Source organism: Cydia amplana, chromosome 20 (genome assembly GCF_948474715.1).
Source record: "Cydia amplana chromosome 20, ilCydAmpl1.1, whole genome shotgun sequence".
Lineage (NCBI taxonomy): Eukaryota > Metazoa > Arthropoda > Insecta > Lepidoptera > Tortricidae > Cydia > Cydia amplana.
In genome coordinates, this window is record NC_086088.1 from 11,347,829 (window position 1) to 11,368,545 (window position 20,717).

The 20,717-nt window shown below is 40.6% G+C and overlaps 2 protein-coding genes across 4 annotated transcripts in view; one reads left to right on the forward strand and one right to left on the reverse strand.

The window, feature by feature from the left end:
• The window catches only part of LOC134657521 (complexin), a 138,487-nt gene extending 134,025 nt beyond the window's left edge, over nt 1–4,462 (forward strand). For all 3 annotated transcript variants that reach the window (XM_063513095.1, XM_063513096.1, XM_063513097.1), the window contains one exon: nt 1,966–4,462. In XM_063513095.1, the coding sequence (XP_063369165.1) occupies nt 1,966–2,039 (74 nt within the window). In that variant the 3' untranslated portion in view covers nt 2,040–4,462. The remainder of the gene's footprint in view (nt 1–1,965) is intronic.
• Nucleotides 4,463–8,602: 4,140 nt separating this feature from the next.
• Nucleotides 8,603–16,146, reverse strand: LOC134657549 (uncharacterized). Its single transcript, XM_063513124.1, has 7 exons — nt 15,937–16,146; nt 13,198–13,910; nt 12,544–12,739; nt 11,937–12,057; nt 11,147–11,251; nt 10,121–10,371; nt 8,603–9,824 (listed from the first exon to the last, which is right to left on the reverse strand). The coding sequence occupies exons 1-7, from the start codon at nt 16,113–16,115 to the stop codon at nt 8,639–8,641; spliced, it is 2,751 nt and encodes a 916-aa protein (XP_063369194.1). The 5' UTR covers nt 16,116–16,146; the 3' UTR covers nt 8,603–8,638.
• Between the last annotated feature and the right edge of the window lie 4,571 nt (nt 16,147–20,717).

Sequence of the window (20,717 nt, forward strand, 5' to 3'; positions counted from 1 at the left end):
ATGAATTTACTAGTGAGTACCCACCATTACACAACCCCCAAGAAAGAGGAGCCCATCAACCCCGTCATGAGGAAGAAGATGCCCCAGGAGCTCTGAGGCTGAGCTAGTAGACCAGGATGAATTTACTAGTGAGTACCCACCATTACACAAGCCCCAAGGAGGAGCCCGACAACCCCCACATGAAGAAGATGTCCTAGGAGCTCTGAGGCTGAGCTAGTAGAACAGGATGAATTGACTAGTGAGTACCCACCATTACACAACCCCCAAGAAAGAGGAGCCCGACAACCCCCTCATGAGGAAGAAGATGCCCCAGGAGCTCTGAGGCTGAGCTAGTAGACCAGGATGAATTTACTAGTGAGTACCCACCATTACACAACCCCCAAGGAGGAGCCCGACAACCCCCACATGAAGAAGATGTCCTAGGAGCTCTGAGGCTGAGCTAGTAGAATAGGATGAATTTACTAGTGAGTACCCACCATTACACAACCCCCAAGAAAGAGGAGCCCATCAACCCCTTCATGAGGAAGAAGATGCCCCAGGAGCTCTGAGGCTGAGCTAGTAGACCAGGATGAATTTACTAGTGAGTACCCACCATTACACAACCCCTAAGGAGGAGCCCGACAACCCCCACATGAAGAAGATGTCCTAGGAGCTCTGAGGCTGAGCTAGTAGAATAGGATGAATTTACTAGTGAGTACCCACCATTACACAACCCCCAAGAAAGAGGAGCCCATCAACCCCCTCATGAGGAAGAAGATGCCCCAGGAGCTCTGAGGCTGAGCTAGTAGACCAGGATGAATTTACTAGTGAGTACCCACCATTACACAACCCCCAAGGAGGAGCCCGACAACCCCCACATGAAGAAGATGTCCTAGGAGCTCTGAGGCTGAGCTAGTAGAATAGGATGAATTTACTAGTGAGTACCCACCATTACACAACCCCCAAGAAAGAGGAGCCCATCAACCCCCTCATGAGGAAGAAGATGCCCCAGGAGCTCTGAGGCTGAGCTAGTAGACCAGGATGAATTTACTAGTGAGTACCCACCATTACACAACCCCCAAGAAAGAGGAGCCCATCAACCCCCTCATGAGGAAGAAGATGCCCCAGGAGCTCTGAGGCTGAGCTAGTAGACCAGGATGAATTTACTAGTGAGTACCCACCATTACACAACCCCCAAGGAGGAGCCCGACAACCCCCACATGAAGAAGATGTCCTAGGAGCTCTGAGGCTGAGCTAGTAGAACAGGATGAATTTACTAGTGAGTACCCACCATTACACGATCCCCAAGGAGGAGCTCGACAACCTCCTCATGAGGAAGAAGATGCCCTAGGAGCTGTGAGGCTAAGCTAGAAGACTAGGATGAATTAATTTTATACTTTTATATTTTATATTTATACTTTTATAACTACCACGGGATTTTTTTTAATCGTGTAAGAAAAACCCGCGCGGCAAGAAAATGTTGACACAATTCCTCGCCAGTCTGCCTGTGACCACGAACGTAATTAATGAGTTCCCACCATTACACGGTCCCTAAGAAAGAGGAGCCCGACAACCCCCTCATGAGGAAGATGTCCTAGGAGCTCTGAGGCTGAGCTAGTAGAACAGGATGAATTGAAGAATGAGTACCTACCATTAATACTAGGTCTGTGAGGCTATAGACGTCGAGAATACATGTGGCTCGGCCGTTTATAAGAATTAACAAACACTGAATCGATAAAATAATCCACATTATTATAGAAACTGCTCACAAAATACCTACATGTCGGGATAAGCACCATTAACACCCCTTTAGAAATATATTTTTTAAATCTTAACTACTACTGCAAAATATACCGATGACGAATCTGAAGGTAATGGTTCCGTTTCTGCCATTTTGTCACCGGAACCCTGAAAATTAGATTAAAATAAGTAACTAACTTTCTTATACGATTCAAGTTAGTAACAATTTCCTTTGTAATGTTTCAGAATTGAAAAACACCATCGAAACGCAAGTTAACGAACTAAAATCGCAGATCGAGAGTAAGTGCGTGATGCAGTGAGCGCGCAGCGCTGGCGCCGGCGACAAGATGGCTGCCGTCGCAAAATGGCCGCCACCACAAAATGGCCGCCGCATGGCGCCACGTTTATTATTATATTAACCGAATACATGATGTAGCTGTGCTAAGGTCACTGTTACGATGTTTCACCCAAACACATCTCCCTCCCGCCCAGGACGATTTCGTTCGGATAATCATTCGCGCTCAAATTCGTAGGAGAGATTCGAATTCTAAATTTTTTCGGAACGTAGTTGGCTAGAGGCGCGTTGGTGCTTGATAATAAGCAATAATATTTTTATACATTCATAAAAGTTAATGTGAGCCCTCGATCAACCGATATGTACTTAAAGCGCGTTCCAGCAAGGTCAAAAAGTCATTGCCGCAGCGGCGCTCGTGCGTAAGCGTGCGTGCCGTGCGTGATCCGTGCGTGCGTGACCCGTGCGTGTGTGCGCGTGCACGCACCGCGTCGCGGCGGCCCGTGTGAAATGTGAAACATACCAGTTTTATATGTTGACGCTTGTGATATATTGTTATTTAAGTGTAAAGAGGAAATAATATAAAATACAACTAGACGAAACGGTGTATTATTATTAAAGAGGGAAATAAGTAATATAGGAAGACTTAGCACGCGTGTAGTTGTTTCAATACTCGACTGTGTTTACGATACTTCTCTCTCTCTCTGCCAGCGGCTACATTGAAATAACAATGTATTAGGTCTTTACGGATATTTGTTTCATCCAAATTCCCCGGCCTCGGTCGGATCGCTCCTTCGCGACTTCAACTATTGCCTCGACTCTCTTGCATGCGTGCTTTTGCAGTGTTACTCGGTGTTGTGTCTGTGTATTCAGTTTAGGTGTACCTGTAACCGACCTAGCCTTATTGTCCACATCGAACATATAATAGGAACCGCGCGGATCGCCGCCCTTGTCCATTTTGTTCTGCATGCCTTTAATATAAGATCGATGTTCGTTTAGAGTAATGTAAAGTTGTAGATATCAGAGACCCACACATCGCGTTTACGTTCAGGCACGCGACGGTCGAATCTAATGTTTTATCGATGTTTTAATGCTTAGGGATATAATGTTACGTAGTGAGAGCGAATTCTTCGAGCGATCTTGCCCTTTGGTGCGACAGTTTGAACACTTTGAACGGCGAAGTACGACCGAGAAGGACACAGAGCCGGTTGTTCGGATAATTATCTCCACGTATAACGCTGCAAATGCAAAAGATTTGTTATCGTCAAAAGCTGTGATATATAAATAATAAACAAACGCTAGGCCGGCGCCGAGCGAAACACTTCTCTGGTAATAGCTTCCTTCGACTTCGATCACGCATACCGGTCTCTCTTCTAGGACTGTGATCGCTTCGCATTCGATCAGCACATCATGTATTTACACTAAAACAGCGTTCATCCGTTCTATAACATCACGCTTTAGATCTAAACTATCATTTCTTTCTACTTCCTTTCTGCGTTTCCTTTAAGTACCTATCTATACTGTATTCTGGTCAATTATATCCTACCTTCAATATCTATTGCGAAATCAGAAATACTATTCAATATACACACACATGTAAATATTAAAATACAACAATAATTTCTGATTATTTATCGAGAATGCTACTCTATTTTCTGATGTATAAGAATCAATATTTTCTCGCACTCTACTGCACACATATGTATATTTTCATAGCTTGTTTCGATAGGACCTAATTTCGAGCACGCATAGCATTAGCTCTTGCAACATGAACATGAAACCACAATTATGTCCTGATTCATTGATCTGTTGGACAACTGATGGGCATCGCTTCTCTGAGCTCCCGTCCATACTTGCAAACATCACTCTCTTAAAACTAATGTATATCTTTGTATTTCACGTTGTATGTGTGACTAGCTTAGGTTTATCATCAGACGTGGGATTTTAGGGAGCAAAATTAAATAACAGGTGAGGAGTTCCTATATCGACAAAATTACCGATGCTTTTATGAACTCCCTGCCTATCATTTAACTTTGCCCCCTAAAATCCAATGTTTGTTTATCATATTACAACAGATAGTTCTATGTATGTGCATGGCAATCATAGTTAAAGGTTGTTTGTAGCTATTCGGAATAAACAATAATAGATATAAGATTCAGTCGGACCTGTCGATTTTGATATCATTTTGACACGACCAATGTTCCAAAGTTCACCTCTGAGCTCTCCTTGTATCTTAATGTTAGTTGCCACTTCTATATCAAGAAGCTATCGAGTATATACCTATATATAGTACCCTTGTCTGTGCGTCTATCTTCGATCTAATAGTAGGTAGTTTCTAGCCTGTGCTCTTCGTTGTTGATTCCCGTTTAAAGTAGTAATAGTGCTAGCAGAAGGATTATTTTGGTACGTAGATACTTGACTATCGCTACTGTCACTAATGTAAAACTATAAGACAAATCAAATTATTTTCAATTTTGATTTGTACTGTTTTAATGTAGAATCATTCAAGATTGCATATGCTGAGGAAATTGGGACAGGTACTGAGGTGAATGACCTAGGGGGTATAATGGATACTAATATGGAAATGCTAGGTACAAGTTCCATACTAGGCTTGCATAGTCAGCCCACGCTTAAGTTTTCCTGCCAAGAGCTATGTCACTTCTATGGGATATGTATGCATTGTTAATGCCAAGTCAGTGCAAAGTTATCATGGATGGTGTTTAGGAGGCCTAGATCACATTTTCTTTAGTATATGCCATCTATTTCAGTTTAAATTTAAAAACTAGGTCTGACGCGACTTGCATGAAGAAAATAGTTAAGTGTGAGCTCTTGACGTGTGAATCAGTGTCGTTCTCTCTTCAATTCGTCTTTTATTTTCTCTTTTTTTATAAATAAATTACTATATTAGACATATTGAAACAGGTCATTCCCGTAAGTTGATAATTACTCGACATGTTTCGCTCCATATCGAGGAGCTTCTTCAACGGCCCGTCGCCCGCGCCGAGCAATTGATCGCTGAGCGCTGCAGCCCGCAGTCTGCGTCGGTCCGCCAACGCGTGCTCCCGGTAAAGAAGCTCCTACGGAGCGAAACATTTTGAGCAATTAAATAAACTTAACATACGTGAGTGCGTTTTAATATATCTAATATAACTGTGTCTGACGAAAGTTTTGTTATGAAAATATATTATTATATTTAACGCTGCGGCTATCTGTGTGTCTGTATAAGCTTTCGATGTTCAATGTATAGTTTATTGTAATTAGATTATATGCTTAACTGCGCATATTGTAAAGGAATTTGGGTGATATCAAATGGTTGTAGCATTACAAGATTTACAAGTACAAGAGGTACCAAGTTATTGCCTAAGGTTGCAGCGGCGAGGTTATAATATATATTTAGACCAGGGCCAACCTGGCCGAAGATACTATACTATACATCACTGCATCGAACATGTCTTTCCCACTGTCTTTCAAATCGTAGTAAATAAATAAACTTACATACAGATTGATTGCACACTCACAGATAAAACTTATACCGACTCTTTTCTTTCATATTAAAAAAATATAGTGCATTTATAAAGAGGTTTATACAAGGTAGATGTGTAGTTTAGTAATAATTGTACGTTATTTATAAAAAAACAAATTCCTTTTCACGCATTTAGCTACGTTTAAGGCCCACACGGATTTTGACCAACTATAGATTTTCTCAGCGATCAGTTGATAAAATAGATTGATTGATCTTATGACTTTCGTACTCAGGGTAAAATATATATTTACTATGAATAATTATTGTTGTCTATTTATATATGTTTTTTTTAGATGATTTAGGTGGGAGTGACTTTTTGGCCTTCATAGGCTTCCTGTCCTTAAAAGTGATAGTTTTTCTTGAATTTATTAATGTTCCTTGCCCTGTGTAGGGTGAATCTTTCACTGTTGTTCTTTCCTTAGAGGAGTTATGAAATGGTAGACTTATACAATTTAATACAAACCTTGTTAACAATTTATTGATAAATGAACATATTATAGTTGGAGTAGATTAGGGTCTGCCACGGGAATAGACACATTTCTAACATTTCACTGTTACTTCGTATACCCTGTCCATTGTAATAAAGCCAAAGACCTTATTTCAACAAAAAAAACTATTTTAAATGGCTGGCTACTTTGGACGGGGTATATTTTAATATTTTAGCGTGTTTTCCTTCGTAGTCCTCTATCTCAACACAGTCTAGTTAAAAATGTTACAAATGTGTCACCTCTTTGAACACTCAGTATCCGGTTGTTTAATCATTTGAAATATTCCTCTATACCATAGACTAAATATTCAAATGAATACACAATCGGCAGCACTCAGCGTGTCTATGACCTGTAATTTCACCTTTAGCGTACGTCTTTACTGAAATAAATTATGGTATTTAGAACTTTCGCGTTTTGAACACATATTAACTCACATTTACTAAGTTAGCCGCGACCACGACCAGTCAAACCTGTGTCGAAAGTCGGTAAATAAAGGTAATACAATAAATTTCGCGATAGACCCGTCTATAAATGTGAGTTAATATGAATTATGGTTCCTTATATAGAAGAATTTTTTTATATTGGTAAATGCTACGCTAAAGATACGGAATACAATCTTGGATACCATAGACAAATAGTAATAGATGAATTTAGAGACAACGACACAATCGAACACACACGAGAGCTTCGACACACGCCAATATTACTTTATCATAGATATATATTACGTTATATGTTCTGACGTTACTCGCAGTATAGAGAGAATTTTTAAAAGCAAAGAACTGACTGTAAAAGTGCCACACACATTTTGCGCTTTTTTCTTTTAAGCCCCCTCCAGACTATGTGCGTGAGTCGCGGCTTCGCGCCACGATTCGCGCACGAGTGTGGAGGGGGCTTTATTCTCTATATTGTTTTTTTTTCAGGTGTTCTTAAAATGAGGCACAGGGAAATGGGAGGATGGATTAAACTGCCACGGCGAAAGCTGGTTAATATATATGTTCTGTATAGCTAAATTTTGTCCGTCTGTTTCCCTATGCGCTTGTTGTTTTTAGAATAGTTATTATTGGCCAAGATCACTGATAGAAGGTTAGTTTTTAATATTAGTGACAACTAGTGTTAAATCGCAAGTTAACCGTAACAAAAAAAGTGTAAAGACAAAAAAATCTTTGATCGACCACTCCGCGTGGTCTGGCATGTTGTATTGTTATAAAAACGATTAACGAAGGTTAGTAGTTTATCCACGATTACATTTAACTTAGAGTTATGGATGAAAAACGAAAAAAGGGGTTAATAATATTGTTGAAAATGTTTTTAGGTAATTGATAATTGGATTGAGCTTTTGTGAAACCGCGTTGTTGAGAATAATTTAGGTTTCGTTTGCAGTTGGCTGTACAAACTGCCAATCGATAATCGTCTCTATCGTTAAAGGGATACGGTTTAGTTTCACGGTTCACGTAGTGTAGGCTTCGCCTTTTGTGTCCCATGCTGTTATGTTTCAGAGGTCCCATTATTAGTTATGTATAAAGTTTAGAGGTAGGGGTTTTCAGCTGCCGCGGGCGAGTTTGAAAATGTTCTACCTAACATGTTGTTAAATAATAAATAACTACATTGTACCACCATACTGTTGTTTAATTCATTACTCCCTTGGATAGTAATAAAATATTTTCGGTAAGTAAAATTAATCGTGTCTTAACCAACGCAGTAACATCCCTAAACTGCTTAATGGGAGCATAAGGGCCGATACAGACGGACTGCAATCCAACTGCAACTTGTATGGGAACTGCACACCGACGTTGCAGTTGTCATGCAGTCGGCGTGCAGTTCCCATATAATTTGCAGTTGGATTGCAGTCCGTCTGTACCGGCCCTAAGAACTATAAGCAGTACAATAAGAAGAGCTAAGTATAGTGTTTTTTTTTATATATTTACTCATTGATTATGATGATGATGATTGATGACTCGTTTATTATGATTTTATACGTAAATATACATTTGTGCTCACCAACAAAAATTTACACGTATAGATTAGTTTTTTGCTGACAATTAGCAAAATATTGCCGATTGCAACCTAAATTTTGCTGACACATAATATTACCAAGTGGATTGCATTCTTGGTCTCGGGTGTTTCATTTAATAATTGACGACAAAATCTTGCTGACTAATTTTTTATTGGCCGAATTTGTCCATTCTCAATTTTAAGTATCTGGGTCACTTGCACCATTTTCATTAACCTGGAGTTAACCGGTTAAACCTGGAGTTACCTTGGTTACCAGTACAATATGACACTTGGCCTTAGTCACAAGTCAAACCAAGATAACTCTGCAACAAAGAATAAAACCGAATAAAAAAGGAGATGATTCCAAAAAAACTATTTTTGTTAACCTTCGCAAAATGGTCATACTTATAATACGAGTATAATAATGGTAGGTAGATATAAAAATTAAATAATACATAGCATAATATTTCATCAATTTATTTTGTAAAAAAGTATAAAAAACGAATTACTAATAACATATTTTACATCGTAGGGTTACGTCTAGCCGCCCGAGACCTATAAAAAGGCTTCCTAATACTTATGGTTGTGAACTAGTGTTTTAAATTATCTGTAGATGCCATTTTAATCCAAAAATGACAGCGCTGACCAGAGTTTACTTAAATTGTGATTTAATTCGTCTAATAACGAGAGAACGTTCTCGAAAGCAGTTTCCAACAAGCCATGGTTAGCATTCTCACTAATTTTAATTTCTGCATCGTCTTCTGTTATTTTAGTATTTATTTCTATCCCTTCATTATCTTTTCTAGATTTGTGGTTATCATTCTCATAATCAGTTGATCTGTCGTCATCATTTTCAATAGCCTCTTGAAAATTCATCATTTCTTTATGCTTCTTCAAAAATTTACCATATTTTGAATGCGATTTTCCGTCTAAATCTATTTCGTTCTCCGCAGTCTTATCATCTTCACGTTTTTTATTGTTAACTAATAAACTCCTTTTCCTTCTCAAGTGAGAATCTTCATCAACTTCACTGAGATCTTCTCGGTTTCTGTAATTCCTTGAATTCCTCTTGGAAAGTGTACTCATATTATTTTTACCTAACTTTCTTTGTTTGAGTCCCTTAATGCTCTTAGTCAAGTTTAATTTTGAAATCTTAATACCATGGAGGTTGTTCATAAGTTTTTCAAAAATGCCTGAACCTAATAGTTTATGTTCGTGTTTAATCTTCCTGTCTCCTTTCTTTAACGATTGTCTTCCCAGCTTCCTCCTGCTATCAAATTCTTCTTCAGAAGTTTGACGTTTGACTCTGTTTGTTATCAGATTGTCTTTAAGTTCAATTAAACCTTGAACATCTCTTAAACCTCTGTTCATACTGTCGATCCTGTTTCGCAATGCTTCATCATTATTGATATCGTTAAATTCATTTAGATCGATATTAAGATCAAAATCGTCTAAATTAATGGATCTTTTAGATCTAACTTTCTCTTCACTCTCATTAAGTTCCTTTTCCTTGGATTCATTTTCATTTGGATCTTTTGTTTTGTTTGTTGTTTTACTCTTATTTTCTTCAACATCTATTTCTTCTTTACTTTCCTCTTTAATCTTTACAGGTTTGGCTTCAACTAGAGTAGCGGTATCCTTGTCATTATAATCAAAGCAAGCGTTGACCTTGGTGTTGGCAAGGACCCAGAAGCCGAAGGTCTTAGGAGGCAGGTTGAGAAGTAGGGTCTTAAATGGGCGGACCCGCTTGACGACTGGTCGGATGTTCCCCTCGTAGAACATTGGCCGACCATTTACGACAATGTTGCTGAAATCGTGAAAAGATTCGTTAAGAGCACAGTTTATTCACTAATACCAAGAAATTGTACTAGAAGCTAAAAAGTAATGTATCAAATCAAAAAACTATCTGGTGTAATTGTCTCGTAATTGCTACATATTTATAAAAACTTCATAAAAACTTAGCTTTAGATGGTACACCTAATATAAATAAAGCCACCGAAATAAATTTGAGAATGTAGTCCGAATAATCTAACAACATCATCCTACAGGTAAAGGCTCGTAAACCCAAGATTATCTGCCAACGACTCAATCAGGAAGCATTACCCGCTATGATCATGCCCCAATATAAACTGCATTATATCTCCCCCCTCCTCCCTCTTCGCCAGCTTCACCGAGAACCTCGCCGGTTCGCTGTCCATGTTCACCCCGTAAAGTGTTACCGCGCCTGGTACTGGCTTGTGTCGCAGCGATGTACAGTGTGCGAATAGAGCCGCTTGTCCGTCGGACGGTTCCATGGTGAGTTCTAACACGCGCTCGCCGACTAGGTTCTTGAATAGTAGGGCCATGTAGAAGCTCTGGAAGGTAAATGCAACAAGTTATACGTTATCGCGCGTTAGAGGTATTTTTTGTTGAGTTTGTGTGTGAAGATACAAGTTAGAATAGAAAAATTTAAAGACACTTTCCTAAGGCAGGGCTTCTTAAACTAGTTTATGAACTCCAAAAAGTTCGACAGTGATTGTACGGAGATCAGGAAAAGACGTAGTGATACGTGGGGATGCAAAATTGAGAAACCCTGTGATACCAGTTTCATGTTTATATTTGTAGAAGTGTAATAGATAATTAGATAGGTACCTGAAATTATAAGGTACTTTACATTTTTTGTAGATTTAAACATTTTACATATAATAAATTTAATAAAAAACTACTACTTAATATTACCTTCTGTACCTAAGAGATTGTAACCTATGTAGGTGCATACTTAAATAGCCGCAAGCTTAAACAAAAGTACCTAACTTGTGCCCGCTACATAACGCTTGCAGAATATGTTTCTTAAAAAATGGTAGCTGGGCCGACCAGGCCGTATCCAGCCCGGAGCTTCCGGCGCTTACTTTTCAATGACAGGTAGGGTTTGCAATCCGGATCCGGAATGTATGAAATTATCCGGATCCGGATCCGGATCCGCGGATCTTCCCATACATTTCGGATCCGTCGTGCAAACTCTAATGACAGGTGATCACGTGATGTTTGCCATAGAAAACGAAGCTCCGGAAGCTCCGGCCCGGACGCAGCCTGTACTTACGTGAGTTGTTAAATAAATATATATGGCATTTTCTGTAGGTATTCACTTACCAAAGTTGGTTCATACAACTCTTTCTCGAGCAATTCTCTGAAGTGCACATGGAAGCCGTTCCTGGCTGAGTAACCGAGGCTGGTCAGCCAGTCTGCCGCACGCGCCTGCCAAATAAATAATAATTAAATATTAACCATTTAAACGCCAAGAACACCTAAAGGCGTTGTCACTAGTCATGCCTACAGCGCAATGAAGTTCATTGAACACATATACATGGTTTGTCAAAGGACTGTCTCATTTCAAACATAGACAGAGAGAATAAAACTATCTTTGTCTTACACTAGTACTAGCACCCAAAAGAAAAGGATGAGTATATTTTTTTTTTGCTTTTATTTAGTGACAAATTGGTTTGACCAACTATAAATACCACATCGGTAACTTCATATGATTGAGATAAAGTCAGTTTCATTCGCAATATTATTGATGGAATTATGATAAGACTAATTTGCATTTGTTTCTATCATTACACTGTATCAATCATAAAATAACAGAATAAAAGTCAAAGTAACCTTCACACTTTCAAGTAAGGTTTAGATTAGCTCGCTTGCGCGCGTGATATTGGCGTGTGAGTAACGTTTATGTTTATAACGTAAAGTGTTCAAAGGATTAAGTACGCCGGTTTTTCTAAAGGTATATATAAAGCTGGTCAAGCAAATCTTGTCAGTAAAAAAAAGGCGCGATATTCAAATTTTCTATGGAACGATATCCCTTCGCGCCTACATTTTTCAAATTTGCCGCCTTTTTCTACTGACAAGATCTGCTTGACCAGCTATATTAGGTGTTACTGACCTGTTCGCTATGCTGCTGCGGGCGTTCCGTCAGCCAGAGTGCGTTACTGGTACTGAGGACTCGGAGCAGGGACAGACGAGAGGATTCTGACATGCGGGCAAGCTCATGGGAGGATGAGTTGCTGAAAACAATGAGATTTTGTTTCTTTTGGTTCATCATCATACTTCCCTTCTATTAATCATATTTATTGGAAACAGTGGTGTTATAGCTATTAATCTATTACATAATACCTATGAGTTGTTTAACATGGGCCTTGTTAGGGCATAGCAAACTTAAGAATGTAGCATCGCGTACTTAGGTCTTTTCCTACCACAGTATATTTCGAGAAAAACTTTTTTTAATTTTTTCTTCGCAAAATAACTATGAATTTTTCAAAAATTACAGCACAAAGTCGCTGCCACGCCTTGCTAATGTGAGCCTGGCGTCGGCTCGATAACCTAATCTCATATAATATCAGCTCCGTAATCTTAAATAATTATCATTAAAGAAGAGGGGAAATTAGGCCTGCTATTAATTCGGTTTCCGTGTGATGTCCAATCCAAATCAAGTACCTACCTAAGACTTTATTTTATTTTATTTAAGTTTTCTAAGTAGGTACGCAACTTACCCATTTAGCAGCACAGCATCCATATTATCAGCGGACAGCGTCACATAATCCTTAAAGTCGCTCTTAGAACCTGCTTCAAGGCATGCTGACACGTCACCACCGACCACCTTCCAGTGGCGGGAGTCGAATGTGTCCACCATCATGCGGAGGGTTTGCAGGTCGTTGAGGTAGTCTTCGAGGGTTTGGTTGTTACATTCTGGAAGCAGTTCATTATGGTGTATTAAAGCTAACTGCCTTGTACCAAGAAGACGCTCTTTACTGCACAGTCTTAGAAATAAAAGAAACGAAATAATAAACTGTAAAGTTAACGAATTAAAAAGAAATTGTAGAACGAAGAAGGGACGGTATGAAGCAAATTTTGTGCGCATTTACTAGAGTTGAAATGCTTAACTGAAACGCTAATTATTTATACGACATGGAAAATAAGAGACGACTGGGGAATGTGAAAATTGCAACGATAATTTATAGTGGAATTAGAGAATTGCATGCGAAAATTACATAGGTGCATGGCCTTATTTGCACAAGCCAAATATGAATCAGAACATACATCTTTGAATAATTCACCCAAACAAATAACTGCTGTTCAGTGACTTTAAACTGCTTTCCGTGAACACACTGCAGTGACTTTAAACTGCTTAACACACTGGAACTTACCGTAACCCAACTGCCAGTAGATTTCCTGCACATCATCCTTATCCGCTATAGTGAGCATGTTCAACGCTGGATTAGGATCCCACATACCAGTCTCAGTCTTCTCACCATTGTTCACAGCAAACACTAAACTAAAACCAGTATCTTTAGCCCATTTCGCAAACCTCTTCCATTGTCTGTGACTCACTTCCAATTGATCTTTAGATAATCTTCTTAATCTTTTAGGGCGTTCTTCACTTTCCTCTTTATTCGACTTTAATTTCGTTAAACGTCTAGATTTCAATTTCGATAATAAGCTTTCGTGACTTTCATCTTCAGAAGACTTTGTTTCATCATCATAATCTTCTAAAATCTTTTTAAGTTTCGTTATATCATGAATCTTTGATTTCTTTAGTTTTGGTTTTAATTTCTCTTTATTATCTAATGTTTCTTCTTCTTGGCTGCCAGAATTTAGTTGTCTTTTATGTCTTCTAAGTAATTTTTCACTTGATCTTCTGAGTTTTGTAAGAATATCCTCATGACTGTCTTCATAATCGTAGTCTTCTTCTGTTTCTTTTTTAATTAGATGTCTTTTTTGCTTGTTCGGTTCTGGAAGGTATGTGTTTAGGTGGTCAATGGTCATGCTTTTATTATTGAAGGTGATATGAGAGGTGGAAGGGCCGGATATTCGGAGATATGCTGGTGTGAGTGAGGCTGCCATGCATGTCGATTCTTTACTGAAAAACATAGAAGAAGATGATAAATTGCTCAGCATTTCAGCAGCAGTAGCTGTCTTGGACAAGGAGTTATTCACCAAAAAGCAGTCATAGCATAAGCAGTCATAAGGAGAATCATCATCTTCCTCGCGTTGTCCCGGCATTTTGCCACGGCTCATGGGAGCCTGGGGTCCGCTTAGCAACTAATCCCAAGAATTGACGTAGGCACTTGTTTTTACGAAAGCGACTGCCATCTGACCTTCCAACCCATAGGGTAAACTAGGCCTTATTGGGATTAGTCCGGTTTCCTCACGATGTTTTCCTTCACCGAAAAGCGACTAGTAAATATCAAATGATATTTCGTACATAAGTTCCGAAAAACTCATTGGTACGAGCCGGGGTTTGAACCCGCGACCTTCGGATTGAAAGTCGCACGCTCTTACCGCTAGAAACGAACTATTAGGTAAGTATTAGGAATCATTTGTAAATAGAGTTTGAATCACTGTATTAACAAGCCTGATCATATTTTAAATTGCAGACACTAGAGGAAGATTACGATGATGACTCACATTAGACCGGGCCGGGTCCGGGCCGAGGCGTCCGACATGTAATTTTCTATGATCGGTGATCACGTGGTGCTTTCCATAGAAACCGCCGCCAGGCCCGGCCCGGTTCAGCGTGAGTCATCCTTTATGCTGCATAGCTGCATTCGATAGATCAGTACATAGTATAAAACAAAGTCACTTCCCGCTGTCTGTCTGTCCCTATGTCTGCTTAGATCTTTAAAACTACGCAACGGATTTTGATGCGTTTTTTTAATAGACAGAGTGAGCCAAGAGGAAGGTTTATGTATAATTTGTTAACCCGTGCGAAGCCGGGGCGGGTCGCTAGTACCTAATACACAAAGCCAGAATGTATCCAAATGGAAACTAAACGTAGGTTCGATAAACTTAAACGCTCAGTTCCGAATACTAGAAGCAATTTACATAACGAGCGGCAAATATAAATCATGACTCGATATGGACTCAATAGCGAAATCGCTAGGCGAATAAATTTTAAATAAGTGTGCATATATTGAAGTATCGGCCTGAATTCTGACTAATATCACTTTAAACTCTCGCGTTTTGTACACATATTTCGGTCAAACAGAAAACTGTGTTCACGTCTTTCCTGTAGACATACACAAGAGTTAAGGGCTATAAAGGTTAATTTTCTTATTTAACCCTTATCCACGTGAAAAGGTTCTCCTTTTATTTAGAGAACTATGATAAAATCATTACTTACATGCCCACAAGCTGTTAATTATTGCCCACAGGAGAAAAAATGTACAGTTAGCGCTAACACGCTAGTTTTCTCTCCTGTGGGCAATAGTTAACAGCTTGTGGGCATGTAAGTAATGATTTTATCATAGTTCTCTAAATAAAAAGTAAAAATGAAAAGTAGATAGTGTTTAACTCGGGTGAAAGGCTTTCATCCCTTGGTTAACAATCTACTATTTACCTTAAATTCCGACGTTTCAGCTGAGTTGCACCAGCTGTGGTCACGGAAAGACAATGAAACTACATCGCTGTAGACCCGTTTGTGTAATTAAATATCTGAATTCTGACTCCTTGTTGGTTTAAAACTTTGCCTAGTATGTTAATGTAGTTGTGCCCTGAATGACAATGCCATTTTGAAACCATTATCTAAGATTGCATTAAACCTGAAACCTCCATTTTAGGAGCCCGTCAAAATGTACACAATATTTTATTACGTTACGCCGCGGCCCGTGCATTTGGTTAATATTTAAATTAAATTTGTTACAAATAAGAAGAAAATCTAATCCAGTATTAGAGAAATAAAACGTACCTATGCTTAATTTTTTTTATTCCCTTTAGTAAGAATTATATAGATACTAACAAATTATGAACCCAAACAGAAGGTACTTAGTCTGAAATAAATGCATTTTATTTCAGACTACTGTACATTTTTATTTAATTTTTTAATACAGTAACAATGTTCCTGCACAGTGTACCTACCTAACGAACATTATTTTGAAAACACTCACCTGCTCAAATCATCGCTGCTAGTAAACAAATACTTCGGATCTATCGTAAAACTAACAAATCTACTATCAACTTCATTCACATGGTTCTCCGTCGATATTCGAATACTAAACGCTTCTCCATTCACTTTACTAACTAAAAACAATAAAGCTAATACTAAATACCGCGCTAAGCGGCTCATTTTTAACTAAAAACTAAATTTTGTGACTAAAAACAGCAATCTGCAAAACTGAATACTACAAAATAAACACGACTTTGTTATGTAAAACTATAAATGCAGTATCAACATTATGTGATGAGTGTGTTACTTTTTATAAGTATTTAATAAGGAAGTGTTTAGGAATGTAGCGGTTAATGAAAGAATTTAGAAGATGTGATTATTGTCTAAACAAATTAATGTCAACTTGGTAAGATGGAAGTTTTATTTTTCTTATCAGCAATTTTTCAATAATGACTGAGGTCCCGGACGTGGGATTGGTCATTTCTGTTCCTCCTTTTCAGGATCTTCAAAAATAAAGTAGGTATATATAGGTAGCCTATGTACCTATAGACTGGGGGTAGCCCCAGCTCTTCATATTTTTTTTCGTTTCAGACGGACAGAAATTACTTACGTTTTTGTATTTAAACTGTTACCTGTTACACGCTTAAAAAACTACTGAACCGATTTCGATGAAATTGGGTATTAAGATAGTTTGAGTCCCGGGAAGGGACATAAAATAATAATGTTTGAAATTATAAATATAAGGATTAATAATTCCTTTTTCTATATATTAAAGGAGTTTTATATGTATTTAAATCGACTTACAAATGTAACCCAATGTTGTTAACTGAGTTGTAATTAAGTCGTGGGCTGATCCCGTTGCGTCACATCTGCAGTGCGACGAAACAGTTTACATTGCTAGTTTACACTCGCTGGCAATATACGCAACAAAGAATTCTGAGGAAGAGTAGGTACAAAGATTTTGTTCCTGAGGAAATAACCAAAGTTAGCAATTGCGAATTGTAAGCACTTATATACACGTTATACACACCTAACACTACTTTTACAAGGCTGAAGAGAAGAGCACCCCAAGATCTTATAAAATAAATATAAGATTTTACGAAATTGATGGGCATATCAAAGGATATCGTACCACGCACGACTATTAACTAGTTTTAGTTTTAGATTTAGTATACCTAGCTTTAATTTTATTGTATTATTGTAAAATGTAATGGGTTTATACCTAAATAAATAACATTTTATTTATTATTTATTCTCTTTATTTATTTATCATCTTAAGTTAGGTTAATTTATAATATGGATATAAAAATAAAATACAAAAACACTTACAAAAACAATACAAAATACTTATAAACATATTATAAAAAAAACCTAACCTAGGGTGCCGCCAGCAGCGGGGCAAGGCCCAAGCTGCCGGTGGTCAGGGCTGCAGAGAGAGGAACCGACGGACTATCCGCGCCGTGTCCAAGATCACCGCCTTCTGCATCTGACCCTTGATCCAACCACCTAGCGAGAGTCTCTCAAGATGTTGGTCGAGACTCTTCGCTATTAGACCGTTCGCTGATACAACTATCGGGACAATGATCGTCGAATCAACATCCCACATGGCGGTTATCTCGTGAGCCAAGTCTAGGTACTTACTGGACTTGTCCTTCTCGGCTTTCACGAGATTCTCATCATGGGGGATGGTGATGTCAACGAGCACGGCCCGGCGTTGCGCTCGATCTATTATCACAATGTCAGGCTTATTGGCTACAATAGTCCTGTCAGTGATAATAGATCGATCCCAATAGAGCGTGGCACGGCCATTCTCGAGAACCGGCACAGGTGAATACTTGTAGTACGGTACTTCGCGGTCCACAAGACCGTATAGAAGAGCAAGCTGCTGGTGAATAATCCTGGCTACGAGATTATGTCTGTGCAAGTACTCGCCGTTAGCAAGATGAGAACAACCGGAAATGATATGCCTGAGTGACTCTCCGGGACGGCGGCATGCCCGACAAATGTCGACCGTACCGTCCCTCAGGATATATTTCCGATAGTTGTTCGTCATCATTACTTCGTCCGCAATTGCACAGGCAAAACCCTCGGTTTCTCCGAAGAGGTCCCCGAATCGTAACCAGTTCACCGACGCGAGCAGGTCCACATCGGGTCCCGTGAGGGCCTTGTAGAACCGCCCGTGTAGCACCTTACTCTCCCATGCCGCCTTGCGATCCGCAGTACTTAGTACCACAGGTTTGCGCCAGTTCTCGTTTGCCAAGGAGAGCGGCGTGAGGTTCCTGTCTACTGCCACCACATCACGATGCATCCCACACTCGTTGTTAAGGAAATAATTCCTGAGATTGTACACCTCGCGGTTGTGGAGATCCTTGGCGTTTAGGAAGCCTCGGCCTCCACATTTCCGTGGGATGTACAATCTCATAACCGACGAGCGTGGGTGTAGCATGCGATGTGCGGTGAGCAGTGATCGGACCCTCCGATCCAGGGCGTCCAGCTCGGTCTGAGTCCACCTTAGTATGCCAAAGGAGTATGTGAGTAGGGGCATTACCCAGGCGTTGAAGGCGCGCACTTTGTTGCCTCCAGACAAAAGACTGTTAAGGACTTTTGTGAGCCGACTGAAAAAGCGCTCCTTCACCGACCGTCTAATACCCTCGTCCTCAATACCCAACGACTGTGACATACCAAGGTATTTGTAGGTTTCTGATTCAGAGATAGATCTGAAAGACATTGTCTCAGAAGGTTGTAAATTTGTTGAATTTACAACCCTCCCCCGCTGTACATGCATAACCGCACATTTATCGACACCAAACTCCATGTTGATGGCACTACTGAAGACTTCGGTGGTGTTCAGTAGCTCCTTCAAGTCTTGGTTATTTGGTGCAAATAATTTGAGGTCATCCATGTACAGAAGGTGAGAAATGACTTCACCCTCTCTCCGAAGCCGGCAACCTAGACCCAAATCCTTCAGCAGGGTGCTGAGGGGATTCAGAGCTAGGCAGAACCATAGGGGACTCAGACTATCACCCTGAAATATTCCTCGCTCAATCCTTATGAAATCCTGCGGGCCAGGGCGGTCATCCCCGCCTCCTGGTTGACGAAGGACTGTGGTCCACTGCCTCATACATGCGCTTAGAAAGGCTCTCAAAGCTGCATCAACTTTATACAACTCTAAGACCCTCCCCAGCCATGAATGAGGCACCGAATCATAGGCCTTCTTATAGTCAATCCAAGCGGCCGAGAGGGCCTCCTTGTTCCGCCGGATTTGTTGGCAAATGGTCATGTCTATGAGGAGGAGCTCTTTAGTACCACGGGACCCAACCCTACATCCATTTTGAGCGGGGGCCAAAATATTGTTAGCGACAATGTGCGCGTTGATTTTTGTCCTCAAAATGGATGTAAGGAGCTTATAGAGTGTAGGTAAGCACGTGATGGGTCTGTAATTCTTCGCTTCCGTGGTACTACCGGACTTATAGAGCAGGAAGGTGACACCAGTTGTTAAGGAAGGTGGGAGAGAACCAAGCTCAAGGGCTTGTTGAAATTGTGCTGCCAAGCACGAGTGCGAGCATCGGAACCATTTTAGCCAGAAGTTGTGCAATCCATCCGGCCCAGGACTTTTCCAGTTCTGGGCCGTGCGGATGGCACAACTTACGTCATCGGGGGTGATAGTGACTACCCCCATAGGTTCGATGGACTCGCATTCACGCTCGACAACATTCATCCAACTCCCCTCGGTGTGTCCGACAGGCACCGACCAGATGCTACGCCAAAAGTCAGTCATGACAGTAGGATCCGGCGGCTGCGTGTCGGACTCACGAAGGTTAGTTTCCTCCCACTTTCGGTACACCTTCCTTTGGTCACTCTGGAAAAGACGATTCTGCTGGAATCGATCCACACGCTCTCTGTAGCGGCGAATACGGTTTGCCCATGCATAGACTTTCTGCTTAAGAAAGTCGATGCGCTCCGTGATATTGGCAATATAGTCGCGGGGCTCAATACCCGTCCCCACGAACGCCTGATTCACAAAGCGCATTACTCGGGGGCGGTTATTGCCCCCCCTAAAGCAGATCAGCTTTGCAATCAGAGTCCTAAAAGAGCTGATACGTCGCTCGATCCGTATTTGCCATGCGGGGGCACCTCCGGCGGTCCTAGGTGCACGTTCAGAGTCCGGAAGCTTGACTCGTGCAACACGGCACGCCGCGATGGCTCCGCAATACATGATCGCGTGCGTATCATCTAAATCTTTACTAGTCCGTAGATATGGCTCTAGTAAAGCGTTTAGGGCTCCCATTAGCGCTAGATTGCGTCTATTCATAGGCAAACGTGGTAATCGTGGCCTAGTGTTGGGAGTGGAGCGATACTGCGTAATCGCCTCATCCAGAGTCCTCCTCAATTGCTCATTGGCTGTACTACTCACACACTGCGCGATCTCCTCCTCGTCGGCGCTGAGATCCACCCGCGGTGCCCCCGGTGCCTGGTCGGGTGTCGGCACCGGATTCGGCGACGTCGCGGGCGGGTCCTGCGCCAAGGTGGAGGCCGCGCAAGCAGAGAGAGCCTCCAGGCGAAGCCGATCAAGTGTCGAGTCATCCAACCGCTTTAGCCGCTGAATGACGCGCACCTGATCCGATAATCGCTGCTCCGACACGGTGATGGTGGGTTCAAGAACCTGAAACAGAGGCAGTATTCTTGAACGATAGGCGGATAGTTGTGTTCCCCCCTCTGTAGCCCCATAATAGGCGCGCATGACGTTCTCGTTCATTTGTCGAGTCCATCGCATGCGTCGCA